This window comes from Rattus rattus, chromosome 8, assembly GCF_011064425.1.
Source record: "Rattus rattus isolate New Zealand chromosome 8, Rrattus_CSIRO_v1, whole genome shotgun sequence".
Classification (NCBI taxonomy): Eukaryota; Metazoa; Chordata; class Mammalia; order Rodentia; family Muridae; genus Rattus; species Rattus rattus.
Window position 1 is genome coordinate 93,803,218 of NC_046161.1, and position 14,382 is coordinate 93,817,599.

Consider the following 14,382-nt stretch of genomic DNA (forward strand, 5'->3'; position numbering starts at 1 on the left):
AACATGTGTGTGCTGTGCGTCATCATGGTTAATATAATGCCAACCACATCCCTAGGACACTCGGAGTTCTCAGCCCCTTCAGAACCTTGTGAAGCCTCCCTCGTACACGAATGTGGTCCATTGCTCTACAGAAACATTGCCTATGCAATGCACGCTGAATTCTGAGTGCTCTGTGTCATTTAAATTCTGAAATGTCCAGTTCACTGCAACTTAAATAATTAAGGATTTACCCCCAAATGGAGGCAGCCTCTGTTTTGCCAGACCTTAGGAAAGGGTAGAGTACAAATTCCTTAGTGAACTCAGAATAAAATCCTTGAAGCCCATTATTCAACATGGCATCAGGACAGAGGGGCTACCTCTTAGAAGAAAACCTAAAAGCAGAAAAGCCGGGGGTGTTCCAACCTAAGTGATGATTTGGGCTGCAGCATGGGTGCATATGAAGCTGGTCCAAGGTGTGAATCAAAGGCTGTTGTTTGTTTGTTTGTTTTGTCTTGAAGGTCCAAGTAGAGACAGGCTTTGAGCAGATGGAGTAGACACCCTGCCTAAAGGCTCAGTATTCTCAACCTTCCCAACAGCTCCCCCCTCACCCCCCCCCCGGATTCGTCCTAACATCCTCTGCTACCTCCACTTCTCTATGAGGACCTTCTCGAGTCATCAGAAGAGGGAGCACAACTGAGTCATCCCAGGCCAGGGATGGGATTTGAGCAGGAAGAGGGGAAAAAAAAAGACCATCTCAGTTTTTCCTCCAAGCTCTAGGCAGGGAGAAGCTTACAAGCCACAGGAGCTGGGTCTTGGCACGAAGGACCATGAGGAGGATAAGTCCAAGTGCCTGGCAGCCTCAGGATTCAGAGTCAAGGTGACCCTCGTTCAGGGGTTTGCTCCAAAGCAGGACTCTCGGTGCAGTTCTGGAAACATTTGTTGACATCTAGACACATTCCAGATCACTGGGATTGGGAAGGAGGTACTACTGGGCATCTAGTAGGATACTGCTAAGTATCCTACAATACATAGGATGGCTTTCTACGGCAAAGACATCTCCAGCCCAAATTTCCAGTCACAAGGATGGGAGGCAAGCACTTCCGCAGAGACTTGGATTTCACACACAGACAGTAGGACAACACACACACACCTACACACACACACACACACACACACACACACACACACACACACAAAATCTGCCTGTACCTCTGACTCATATACTTCAGCTAACCATGTTTCCCAGAGAGGGCTCTGAGAGGAAGCATTAAGCTGAATCTTTTTCTTTTTTATCTTTATTAACTTGGGTATTTCTTATTTTAAGCTGAATCCTTAAGAACGACACTTTGCAGCATGACAGCAAGGGTGGTCATGTAACCCTAAGGACAAGGGCCACAACCTCTCTGTATGTTATACCACGAATCCCCTTCTAGCAGCAAGGGGAGATGTTAAGACGGGTCTCCTCTCAGACAACAGGCCTGTGTTAATTACTGTTCTTGTCTCTGGTACAAAATACCTGACAGAGGCAATCTAGAGGAAGAAGGATTGATTTCGCCTCAGTTTCATGACCTGTTCTTGGACACAGAGAGGGGCCTCATAGAGAAGTTTAGGTGGCAAAGGATGTTAGGATGGATCAATCTGGGAGGGAGAGGGGTGATCTGAAGAGAAGGTTGAGGATACGGAGCCTTTAGGCAGAAGATCTACCCCATCTGCTCAAAGCCTGTCTCCACTTGAACACTCAAGCATAGCAAAGTTCACAGAGGTAGGCATGGCTTGTGCCCACAGTGTTGAGGGTGTGGCAGCTTGCTTACATCTCGGTGGCCGGCCAGGATGGATGCAGAGCTAATTCCAATTAGTGACCCAACTAGGCCCTGCTTCCTGAAGGTTCCACAGCCTCCTCAAACGACATCAACTGAGGGCCAAGTCTCTTAACAATGACCAGGTGGAGAACATTTCACATCTACACAGTAACACTGTCTCTTGAACAGTGACCCTTCGGTACAATTCCTCATGTTGTGGTCATAAAATTACTTTTTGTTGCTACTCCCTAAGTGTAGTTTTGCTACTGTTATGAATTGTAATGTAAATATCTGATATGCAGGATATCTGCTATTCGATCCCTGTGAAAGGGTTCTTTGACTCCCCCGTCCAAGGGGGTCTTGACCCACAGGTTGAGAACCACTGACTTAGGACACACTGGGTGAAGGAGATGAGTGGAGGTCTTCAAGGTCTTCAGGTCCTCATGGTTGCCTCAACCACCTCTAAGACCCACAAAGTTTGCATAACCCAGTCCTTTCTTTCCCAACCAATATGCATGTGTGTGTGTGTGTGTGTGTGTGTGTGTGTGTGTGTGTGTTGACACACATATAGTCAGGGAATCGGACTCACTTTAGCAGAATGAAACCTGCCTTGTTGGTCATCTGTCTCCCCTGTCTGTCAAGAGACTCAGCTGTCTAGCAACACCAGCTCAATATTGTTAGAAGCCAATGACAGACACCCAGTTAGAGAAGGCATTGTGTGGATCCTGATGCTAAGAAAATGGAGGAAAATGGTCCAAGGTCACATGGCCAGCAAGCAGTGTGGCACTGCAGCTGGAACATAGCTTGTACCCATAGTGGCTGTTTCAAGGACAAGGTGGAGAGCTCTCAGAAGCCATGTACCAAGGTAGAGTTACAGAGCAAGACCTCCGTGCAGAAGTGGCATCTATTACCTGTGTAAAAACAAATTAGGAAATTGTCTCCCACCTGGTTGAACCATAAGTGCCAAAGGCTGCAAGGGAGAAGCCATGTAAACACTCCTTAGACATACAGCCAAATGCCCTGTCGCTGTTGGCTAGGCAGAACAGGCCTGGCTAAAAATAGAAGGGGCTCTCAGGTCCAGCTCCCTGACAGCAGCCGGCAGCTCCCAGTTCCCTGGTCTCTCTCTCTCTTGTGTGTCTCTGTATCTCTGTCTCTGCCTCTAAGCCCTCTCCCCCCAACCCTGCTTTCTCTCTTTTCCTCAGGCAAGAGCTAGTCTTCCCGAAGGAATGGAGAATTTTAAGACCTCCATCTCAGGAAAAATAAATTGTTAGTGTGATACCCAGTAGATATGACCCAAGGTCTGAAATAGTCATCAATGGGACTTGGGGGCTTCACCATAATGTCTTAATCTATGAAAAGAACTATCAACTTTCATAACCCACCCAAGGGAACAAAGAAGTCAAGGCTACAGATGTAGCCAACATCTGCACAGCCTGCAATTCAACCTTCTCCTTGCCTTTCTTTTCCAAAACTAAACCAGCTCTGATTTGAGGTTTCAGGGTTGGCCAGTGACTTCTCTTAGGAGATAGATGGTGGCGATGAGGCAGCACCCAGCCCAGCCACAGGGAAAATTTTGCAGGAGCCCAATACCTGCACTTCCGTTGCACAGGGAGGAAGGGTCATAAACCCTATAAAGTGCATCCTGGGTGCAGTTCAGGGCCAGGGCCCGGGGATTTCCTTTCAAAGGTGACTTAGAGGCACTTCAGGAGGGTAGCGCCCTCCCGGGCGGGTCCTAATGGTGAATTTGGCAGAGTCAGCGAAACTGCGCCCGGCGGACCTGGCGGCGGGGCAGCGCCCTCTCCCGCGCCCTCGCCCTCTCCCGCGCCAGGCAGCGGCGCGCACGGGGCCATTTGCAGCCTAGGCAGCCTCGCGAGCAGCCGCTGTGCGCGGGCCGGGAGGGAGGCGGCACCATGGAGCTGAAGAAGGACAGCAACGCTGTGGCCATCGACATGCTGCTCATTGTGCACTCCGAGAAGCGGCGCGCGGCGCAAGCCACGCACTTGGACCCGCAGGCGGACCCGGGCGCGCTGCTGCAAAACCGAGGAGGTAACACCCGCCTGGCCCGGGTCCTCAGGATCCCTGGGCACCTCGGCCACCAAGCCCCGGGGTCCGCCCGCCGTGGGGCGCCTAAGCAGCACCCCCTTCCCTTACGAGACCAACCCAACCCTCTCCCGGACCACTGCTTATGCCCAGGCGCCACAGCACTTGCGTTCCTTGGCAACGCACAGCGCACTGGTTGCCCTAGGCCTGTTTTCTCCCTCTATTCTCTGAAGGGTGCAAAACTTGTAGAAAAAATGCTCCGCAGAAAGAAGTCAGGGCCTTAGGCTGATCACGTGTAGCAGAGGCCTAGTCCCCAGGCAGTATGCAGCACACCAGAAGTCACCAAGGACCCAGAAGGATCCTTGTACTGAGTCAGACTTTGAGATAACTTAGAGCCTCAGTTTCCCCTTTCTTAAGCCTCTCTTCCAGCCTCCAACAGATATAAGGACTGAATGGGGGAAGGGAACCTGGTGGCGTGTGGTGGAGTAGGGTTTGAAGTCTCCTGACTGTACTTGATTTTTCAATTTTACTTGTTCTGCAGACTTAGGGAAACAAAAATTAACAAGTGATTGCTTCTAGGGTGATTGCAGAAGTCAGGATCTGCCTCTATTCTCCACACACGCAACTTGAATAGAGTATAAAGGGTGCCGAATGGAGGCTCAGGAAATCCCCAAGAAATATAGGAGCTTCGTGGCGCTGGTCTTGGAGGAAGCCTCTGAGGCTAACTGAGGGGTCTAACCCTGCAACACTTCTTTAGCAGAGACGCCTGACAGCTTCACGGAAAAAGACGACTGCTGTCCCCCATTCTCTCTCCAGCTCCCGCGTTCCTTTGGGACACCCTCCTGCTACTGTATCTGTCCCCCAGAGCTTCTGTGCCCACGAGGTGCCCACAGCCCGTCCACCTACTGTGCTAGGGCAGGGGTTCTATAGGCAACCTTGACCCACCAGCCACATGGCGCTATTACTGGGATGCAGCTCCTAGGGAGCCTGAAGAGAGGCAGTTAGGGAAAGAAAGACTGGAGAACTGAGAGTGTTCACCGCAGAGTTCAAGAGGGAGTGTGGGGATGGGGGCTGTTTGGGTTAGTAGATTCTGTAGTCCTCCACGCTGCTCCTGGGAGAAGGGATTAGACCCTCTCAGGGTCTTTGAAGGAGAAAGAAAATGTCCTCCGCTTCTTGATGGGAATGAGATGGCGCCTGTCGCACGGCACGTAACCCAATCCAGAAGACCGCTCCCCGAGTGTAGTGAGAGAGGCCCAGTTCCAAGTCAGCCCAGGAGTCCCCACCGCCCAATCAGAGTCCCTTCGCTTCAAGAGAGAAGCCTTGAAGTGTTGGGTATCAAAACTGCCCTCAGGGTACCCAAAATGTCCATAACTCCAGACCGGCATACATACTTTGGCCCTGACTTGGGGGTAAAGCACCTCTACTTGAAAGGCACTGGTATTTTTCTATAAATGTTTTCCCAGCGAAGGTTTCTTGAAGATGCTGGGCAGTCGAGAAAACTGTTATTCTGCACCGAAGCGGGAAAGGAGGCCAGTGTGGAGTCTCCCAGGTCTACGGCCCACGGAAACCCCAGGCTGTGCCAGCCTGTGTAGCCGCGCTTTAGGACACAGTCTGGGGGAGAAAAACACTAGGCCAAACTACTTGTTCAGACGCCTCACACAGATGCATATATCTATCCAAAATCACCCCGCAGACTTTCAAATCTCTTCCTGTCACCTTCAAGCGAGTTCTCCCGGTAAGGGGAAGCTAGAGGAAGGCTTTAAATGCCGCCCCACCCCCATACCCATCAGAAAAGAATAAAGCTCAATTATTGTCAGGAGGCAGACACCGAGGCCTCGCACGGGAAAGGAGTCAGAGGGGCAGGACACTAAGACAAGGAGAGGCATCAGGAATTTAGGCTGCAGGGCTAGCCTAGTCTCTCTTCTCTTCTCTTCTCTAGGAAGCCTCATTCTCCCAGCTATTCACATAGAACAGCGCTTCCCACAAAACAGACGATGGAGGAGCAGATATGGGGAGATCAGGGGAGCGGGAGGCTGAGGAGCTTCTGAGCAGGTGAAAGGTTAGAGGGCCAGCCCTGATACTGAGCTTCCCAGGAACACTGCTGTCAAGGGTGCCACAGAGCTAGTCTTGTGGTGACACCTCAGCAGCCACCAAGAGACTCCAGATACTGCTCCCACACCAGAAATGGGTTTTATTGCAGTGGTTCCCACTGCCCGGGCATACATCGGTCCTGTGCCAGGAACTCACCCTCTCAACTGTCACTTCCAGCCACTGCCAGGGAGAGAGCTTCCCTTCCCTTCCCTTCTGCATTGCATCATCGCCAGAACGAAACACAGGTGCCATGATGGGCCGTGCTGAGGCCTATGGAGGCCCACAATCTAGCTGCAAGGGATGCTGGGAAACAGGCAATTGTCGCTCTCTATTCCCCTAGGAAAAGGCTGTCTTTGCCCATGCTCCCTCAGCCCACTTTAAGACTCCCTGCAAACAGAAGGAGGCAAAGCAGGTAGAAAACTCAGAAAATCATACTTTCATACTTACATGTTGGAGATATGGGGATGGGTACTGGGCATCTGTACAGCAAAAATTCCTTCTGGAAAGTCCTGATAGCCAGTCCCACCATCACTGAAATCTATCATTTTCAAAATATTTTTTTTTTTTAAATTTAAGGGTCAGATTGTTTCCTCAAATGCGTCTCATTCAAGGGCAGCCTATCTCAGATCCTGAAAGAACTGGTTCCCACCAGCCTTGTTTAGCACAGCCGGGTCTGTAAGTGGACGAGTGGTGCATGGCACTTGCCCTAGGGCTCCCTCCAGAGTCTCACACCCAACCCTTCTCTCACAGGATTCCAAGGTGTCAGAAACGGAATCCGGAAGTGGCAAGAATTGGAGGAAAACGGCTTTCAGGGTAAATCTCTTTTTCTTTCTATCTCCTGTTCCGTCTCTGTGATTCAAAACCCTGAAAAAATGACTGGAAGAGCTGGGTTGTGCTCATCGGGAAACTGGCTCTAACATCTAATCAGTGAGCAAACATGGCTGCCTGTGGTTTAGCCAGGCCTCTAGGCCTCTGTGAACCTGGAAAATTGCCCTGGCATTAGAGCTCCTGCTTTTCTGGAAGCTGTAAATGGGGATGGTGCCGTGGACTTCAGCACTCATGTGAGCTGAGCTGTAGAAAAGGATTTGGCTTCACATGGGGTTGAGTGTGTTCCCACCAGAAGCAGAGCTGCTGACAACACAAAGACTATACAGCTTTAAAATGTTTTGGGTGTTGTTGTTGTTGTTGTTGTTGTTGTTGTTGTTGTTGTTGTTTTGTTCTGGTCAGACTAGGGTAGTGACCTGTCTTAAGTCAGAATTACTTGAGGCCTGGGCAGAGCCAGTCAAACGTCTATAGTCCTGCCTGCCCTGAGCAGTTAGAAGTTCATTTCCAAAGCCTCTTCTCTCTGGTTCCAGGCAGTGCTCTTTTCTGATGGCCCAGAACTTTTCTGGAACACAGGAGATGGGCCAAATATAGTGGGCTTTGCTTTGTGGTCCCCAGAGATTGATGACCCCAGCTTCCAGGGAGAAATATCAGTGCTAAGATGCAGGGTGGGGACACAGGATTCTAGTAGGAATCAGACCTCCACTCCCAGGACGTTGTTAAGGAGTTCCATCAGATGCCATCCATGTAAACCATGGAATCAAAGGCGGACCCTCCACTGGAGCATAACTGAAGAAGAGTGAATAACTCTGGTTCCTCCAGCCTTCAGATGGGGCAAACAGGCAAAGCAAACAAAGAAAACTAAACTCCTTCGGCAGCTCTCGTTAGTGGTTACTTTGCACCAAGCAAAAGGTTTAAGTGTTTGAAATCAAACAGTTAACAAGCAAATCAAGAACCCTGTCCTAGTAGGGCTGTGTTCAAATGATTGCCATTTCCCTCTGTCCCTTAGTTTGTTCACAGGAAGGAGCCATCTTCCAGATGCACACACACACCCATTTTCCAGAGGCATACACACCCATTAAGGAAATCACCTTACTGTGTTCTGGTTAGTGGATCCGTGTAAAGGCTTCTTTAACTAGGACTGAGCTATAGGGAATACCTGACTCACTCGGGGTGGCAAAGGTCGGTATCGTAGTTAGCAAAGTGAATAAGAAGCCTGAGAATGAGACTCCGGGAACTTCAACCACAGGGATGGCCACTCAGAGCGTGTGTGCATGCGTGCTAGGTCCGTGGGTGAGCAGGTGAGTGAGCGAAATGAGGCACTGTGGATAAAAGGAGAATACCCTTCATATTGATCTTCTCTTTGCCTTGTGTGAACCATCTGTCAAGCATCAAAGGCCTCCCAGAAAACACTGGAGCCATTCCACTTTGAGCATCTTCAAGGTTGGATGGGAGATTAGTGAAAAACCTCATGAAACAGAAAGTAATACAGTAACTCTCAAGATGATTATTAAATAAAAAAAAAAAAAAAAAAAAACTCAGGCTCTTAGAATCGGTCCACAGAAGGTGATTCCAATTGTCCTTGAAAAAAAAAATCTAATAGTTGAAGATTTGGTATAAATCTGGCTACAAAGGATGTCTGCGGAAATCCCAAATCCAGGAAACACAATGGTTCTGCCATCCTGCCAACATGTGGCGTTTTAATGTAAGACTTCACCTACTTTTTAAATGGCATGCACGTATGGAGAAATATAACGACTTCTTTCCGTGGTTTTTGATGCCAAGATCCAGGACACTAGCGTTGCTGCTGATGTCATCACATATGTGCCTTGTTGGTACCCAAGTCACCCAGTCCTGGTAACCAGCAGGCTGTCCAGCCCCGGCAGTTGGAGAAATTTCATCTCAGAAGGAAATGGCCTGGTGGCATGTGCTGACAGAGTGTGCACAAATGGGACTAAGTGTGGTGTTGATCCAAAAGGGCACATTTGTCCTCTTGTTGCTACTCTGTACACTCCTTGGGCTTGGGTGTTGGCGAGAGGAAGGGTGGGGAGCCTGAAACACTCCAAACTTTAGGAAGCAGCAGGTGTTTGGGCTGAGCCACCCCTCTCCCATAGCTCGCCCAGCAACGGGCTTCCCCTGCTGTGATTGGCTGCTTTCCTTGGTCCTGGCTGAAGTCTGCCTAGCAGCACGGTGTCTGGTGCCCTAAAACTAGAGAGAAACCACTTGTGCTGCCCTGGCTATAAATACCTCCCAGGAGCTGGGCCAGCCAATCATCCTCCTTGAGGATTTCCTTCCCAGCTCCTGTTTCCTCGTGGAGGTAAAGCCAGCTGTGCCCACAGAAGGCAGCCTCCCTGTCCTCGCCTGAGTGGCCTGGCGCTCCAGCCCAGCATGCCACATCACCTCACGTTGGCACACAATGACAGTGGATCTGGCCTTAGCTAGCCAACCATGTTCTGGAAGCGCTGGGGGCCTGACTCAACCTGTTCATAGGGAAAGGCTAGAACGTGCAGGTTCCCCAAGGCAAACCTCTGCTGGGTGGATCCCAAGTCTAGCCCAGGTAAGGGCCTTGCCTACCCACCTTGACCAGCTTCTGCTAGGAGTAAGCATGGGAACCACAGAGCTGCCTACGTAGTTGGCTCAACTGTTCAAGGTAGCAACCCTAGAGACATGCTAGTGCCCGGCTAAGCCACTGTTTCCCCTAAAGTGAGGCTCACTCTAGGTCACAGAGAGATGATGAACTATAAGGGACAAGTAGTTCGGGAACTTCCTTCCGCCATGATCATGGCCCTTCCTCAGACTCTTCCTAAATCCATGAAGTCAAGGTTCAGGGGCCGTCTCAGTAAGAATAGCTCAGAGCCACAGAACAGCCATAAAGCAGAAATGGATCCATGCCTAGGAAGGGCAGAGAAGATGGCCTGTAGCAAGAACTAGGCATCTCTCTTCAGCATCCTGACCCCACTGGGCTATAAGGACATGTAGATACCATCAGTGGATACAGAGAACTCAATCATGTTGAGTGCCCTGTCATATTGGTGAAAGGAAACCAAACTGAGTATCCTCCCATCTTCAAGGCTGAGATCAGAGGCAGGTTACTGTCCCCTGTGCTCCTCAGAGGGAGGAAAGAAAGCTGAGCTAGGAGTTTGGAAACTCAAGAGTTCAAGTACCATGTTGGAACCTCCCAATCCATTCCACAGAAAGGTGGGGCGATCAGTCGGGCGTCTGTGCGTGAGAAATTATTTTGGAAATTGTAGCCAAAAAGTGGTGGTCCCATAGACTACTAGAATGAATCCCGGCCTGGCTAGGCTTCCACTGGGAGGCAAAAGGGGTGGGCACTTGTGGACTCCCGTGAGTAAGGCTATGCTGGTCCAGAGATGTGCACACCATGGCAGTAGGTGTGCTCAGCCCCCACCAGCACACAGTTGTCTCCGGTGTCCCCCTCCCAGGGAACACTATAGCACAGTCACCATGGTCACCTGGCACCATCTTTGTCTTTCTCGAACAGGAAACTTGCCAGAGAAGCAGTGCCTTCAGCAGCCTCAGGTCATCACTTCCTATGACAACCAAGGTAAGAGACAAATCGCTAACAGCCATCTCTCCCAAGCCAGCTAGCCCAGGATACAAAGATCAGGTTCCAGGGAGCCCCTCTTCTGTGATCCATGAAGGTCAGAGCATCCTTCCGTCTCCCAGCATCCCAGAGGAAGAACGGAAACTGTATGGTCCAAGTCTGCCTTTCCTCTCCAGTCAAGAAGTGAAGACCTCGGATTACAGAGTCCCACCAACATCGACATCGTCCTCAGTGCTACAGCTACAGCAAAGCATGTGTCTGGGACTCTGCCAACCCCTATACACACTCAAGTATCAGAGCAACCTAACGGGGTGACAGTCTCACTGCTTTACAGACGAGGAGACCAAGGCTTGAGACAGTGATCCACCAAGAGTCAGGGCCAACTCTCTCGTACCTTACCTCCACCCCCAGCAAGGTCTCAGTGGTTAACCTTCACATATCTGGGCTTCTGTGACTCCCTGGAAACTGATCTCCTGCTGGCTCACGGTATCCAAGTCCTCCCGCATCCTGACTCATAAAGGTTCCTTGACCTCTCTTGAAACTGAGCCTGATGAAACATCCCACTTAGCGTCGAGTTTTCTGCAGCAAGGTGGAACGACCCGGTCCTTCCTTGAGAGCCCTAATTTTCCCAGAAGTGCTCTGGGTACTTGGAAATGGTGGGCAAGGGCACTCTCTGGTGGCCAGGCTGATTCTGCAGTTGTCTAGATCTGAGACTGTCACGAGGTAGAGTTAATGTTTCCACTATGGCTGGAGGAGAACCTGTTTAAAGGACTCCAGCATCTACCATAGCTCTTCCTCGGATGCCTGGGGTTCTCAGGCTCAACCTACGGAGTCAGCTGCCATTGCTGATGCCATAACATGCAAGAAAACTATGCCATGGCACCCAAGGGGCACCCATGTGCCTCTTCCTGAAGCACAAGAATCCATGCAGGCCAGGCTGCTTCTCTGACACTGACTTGGAGACCCAAGCCTCACATCAGAGACATCTCGCCGATGTAGAAAGGTCACTAATGGGCTGCCATTCTCTCAACATGGGAAACAAAACAGAGGCTACTGCATGTAGAACTGAGCCCTCTCAAAAGGGAAAGACAGAAGGGGAAATTAAGGCAGGCGGAATGGCAGGGGTGGGGGTTGTAAATCAGCTTCCTGTAGCTCATTGGCTAGAAACAGCAAGAAGGTTTCACCTTAAGCTTCTGGGACTAAGAAGTCTGAAGTCAGCTTCACTGGGTAAAAAGGCAGGTGTCAGCAGGCCGCAGCCCTTGAAGCCTTGGGAGGGAGTCCATGCCTTCCCTCCTTCCACACCTACAGGCTGCCAGCATTCCTTGGCTTTATGGCTGTGCCATTCCAGTGACCGCTTCCATTATCACATTACCTTCTCCCCCATTTTAGGTAGGCAGTTCTCTCTCTGTCTCGCTCTTATAAAGTTATATGTGGTCACATTTAAGGCCCAACCAGATAGCCCAGAACAATCTGAGATCCATAGGTAAGGTGGCATCTGCGAAATCTTCCTCACAGTCAGACATTCTGCATGGATACCCTGAAAATTCATCATTCCGCTCACGATAAGGAACCATTGTAAACAGAATAGAGGAGGCTTAGCGGTTTGGCTAGCATTCATGAGGCTTTCGGGTCTGATCTCTAGCACCCTCCCCCAACCCCAGATAAAAAGAACAGGTGAGAAACACCTAAGACAGAATATCTGTGTAAGAAAGAGGGGGTGGGATAAACGCAAGGGCTTCTGGGGAGAGATTGTAGCTGGGAGCCATGACATGAAGGCACCATCAGGCAGGTAGGCATCTGGTGGGTGTAGAAAATCTGTATCTGTGGCCAGGGGGAAGGGGACATGAGCAGAGTATGAAGTAGGCGTCGAGGCAGACAGGACTTGTGGGGCAGGACATACAGTCCTATGTGTGGGCTGCCTTCAGGGTGCTGGCTTCTGATCGGAGTGTGATTGGAAGACATCAGATGGCTTTAGACACAATGCTTCTAAGATTGGGGGCATAAACAGAACCGATGGGGGTGACCGAAAGCAAAGAGGACTACCCTCGAGGTGGTATCACGGTATCCAATGGCAAGAGGGTTTCCAATGCTGTGGGTCTGGGCTAGAAGGAGAAAGGGGGTTGGAGGAGACAGGATTGAAGCATAAACAGTGGGAAGCCAGGGGTAAATACAACAGATGCAGACTGGGGAAGAAAGGGGAAAGGTTGGACATCACTCTGTGGAGACCAGGCATTCAGGAAACAGCAAGGACATCACCATTGTGCTCTGAGTTCCTACTCCTCTGCAAGCCCACTTGTTCTGGGGACCGTGTCAGCTCTAGCACGGATTTCGTGGGAGGTCCAATCATCCAGACATCGAGCTAAGCACCTTCTGAGGCTCCTCATCTCCCTCAACTACATTCTATGAAAGGTTTATTCTCTCTCTCTCTCTCTCTCCTCCCTCTCTCTCTCTCTCCTCCCTCTCTCTCCCTCTCCCCTCTCTCTCCCCCCTCTCTCTCTCTCTCTCTCTCTCTCCCTCTCTCTCTCTCTCTCTCTCTCTCCCCTCTCTTTCTCTCTCTCTCTCTCCCCCTCTTCCCTTTTTTCCTCTCCCCCCCTCTCCCCTCTCTCTCTCTCTCTCTCTCTCTCTCACACACACACACACACACACACACACACACACACACATATAAATAGATCCACTTTATGGATGGAAAAATGAAGAAACTGAGGCACAGGGCCATCTAAGCAGTTTGCTTAAAGTTATGCAACTAAACAGAACAAGCCAGACCCAAGAGTTGAACATGTTTTTGTGTCTTCGTACCCCTCAGAGCCAAGTGGGCTTCACTTCCATACCACACTTCCCCACACAGGACGGAGACCTATCGAACAGAGCTGACTTGAGTACAACTTCCCTACCCACCCCAGCTCCAGAAGTCCAAGGCTCCAGGCGGAGCTTGTTCAAAATGCCTCAGCTTTCCTCTCCTCAGCAACTTGCTCAGTGGCAGCTTTTATACAGCAGGCGATTAAAAAGCAACCTTGTAGCGCAAAGGAGCCTTGGAAGATGGAGCTGCACTGGGTTTGTGAGTTGGGTGACAGGAGAGTGATCATGGGGAGGCATGGTGACTTCCGACCCTCAGGATTGTGGCTAAGGAGTCAGTTCTGAAATGACACCCATCATGCTTGTCCCCAGCTCTTGGAGCTGACTGCTTCCAGACTACTACATCCCGGAAGCATAGTGCACACATCTTTTAAGATCTAGCCAGGCATGGTGCATTTGAGAGTGCTTTTAAGATGACGAATGTTTAACTTAGTTTTTTCCGACTTTAAGTGTTACAGAAAAGTACGTCCAGGCTGTAAGTGGATCAGCATGTACAGAGACTCTTAAGTCAATGGTGCTGAGAATCTTGCATAAATCCTGGGACTCCTCCGCATGCACACCTGTCTCCCCCCGCCCCCAACCTCCACGCACGCATACGTACCCATGCACACACATGCTTGCCTGGCAGTATTTGTTAATTGATCAATGCTCCTGGCAGCCACTTCCAATCAGTCAGAGTTAATGAACAACACAAAACCCACTTGCTGTGCTCACATTAGGTATTCTGAGTAAATTGAGCCGTTAGACAAATACTGATTGAAACCTGGAGCCATTAGAAGAGGTGTCCTGTGGGAGACATCACCTGCTGGCTAAGAGGCCAGCCTAGGACAGTGCCCACATAGACTTGGGACCCTGTATGCGTCTCTGCTTGTGAGAGAGAAAAGAAGAAGAGTCAGCAGGGTTTAGAAAAGGTCCAGCCTGAAAGCCACTTCATAGAGACAGCAAGAAATAACCCCTAAAATGCTCTTACTAAATGGCCAAGGCTGCAAGTCAGAAGTCTTAGTCAGCAAACAAATTGCTGGGGAAGGGTATTGTGGGAGCCAGGACACCTGACGTCCCAGAAAGGTCTCTTACCCTTGACAGTCAAGGTCGGGGCGATTGACAGCTGCTTGGATTTCACTCTGACTTGAATGTTGCCTGAGAGTCTTTGTGATGAGAGCTAGGTCAGGTTAATATTTCTATTAAAATCTTGGTTTTGTTTGCTCTGAAAGTGAGCTCGGTGCGCTGTCT

At 50.3% G+C, this 14,382-nt stretch overlaps 1 protein-coding gene across 4 annotated transcripts in view; it reads left to right on the plus strand.

Annotated features, from left to right (window-relative positions):
- The first annotated feature begins 3,294 nt into the window (after positions 1 to 3,294).
- Ky (kyphoscoliosis peptidase) overlaps positions 3,295 to 14,382 on the plus strand; it is a 38,833-nt gene continuing 27,745 nt past the window's right edge. For 2 of the 4 annotated variants that reach the window (XM_032911201.1, XM_032911200.1), the window contains exons 1-2: positions 3,689 to 3,824; positions 6,660 to 6,722. In XM_032911201.1, coding sequence (XP_032767092.1) covers positions 3,689 to 3,824; positions 6,660 to 6,722 — 199 coding nt within the window. Of the gene's footprint in view, positions 3,825 to 6,659; positions 6,723 to 10,233; positions 10,297 to 14,382 lie in introns of all 4 variants that reach the window. The other 2 variants (XM_032911199.1, XM_032911198.1) reach the window with 2 other exon arrangements.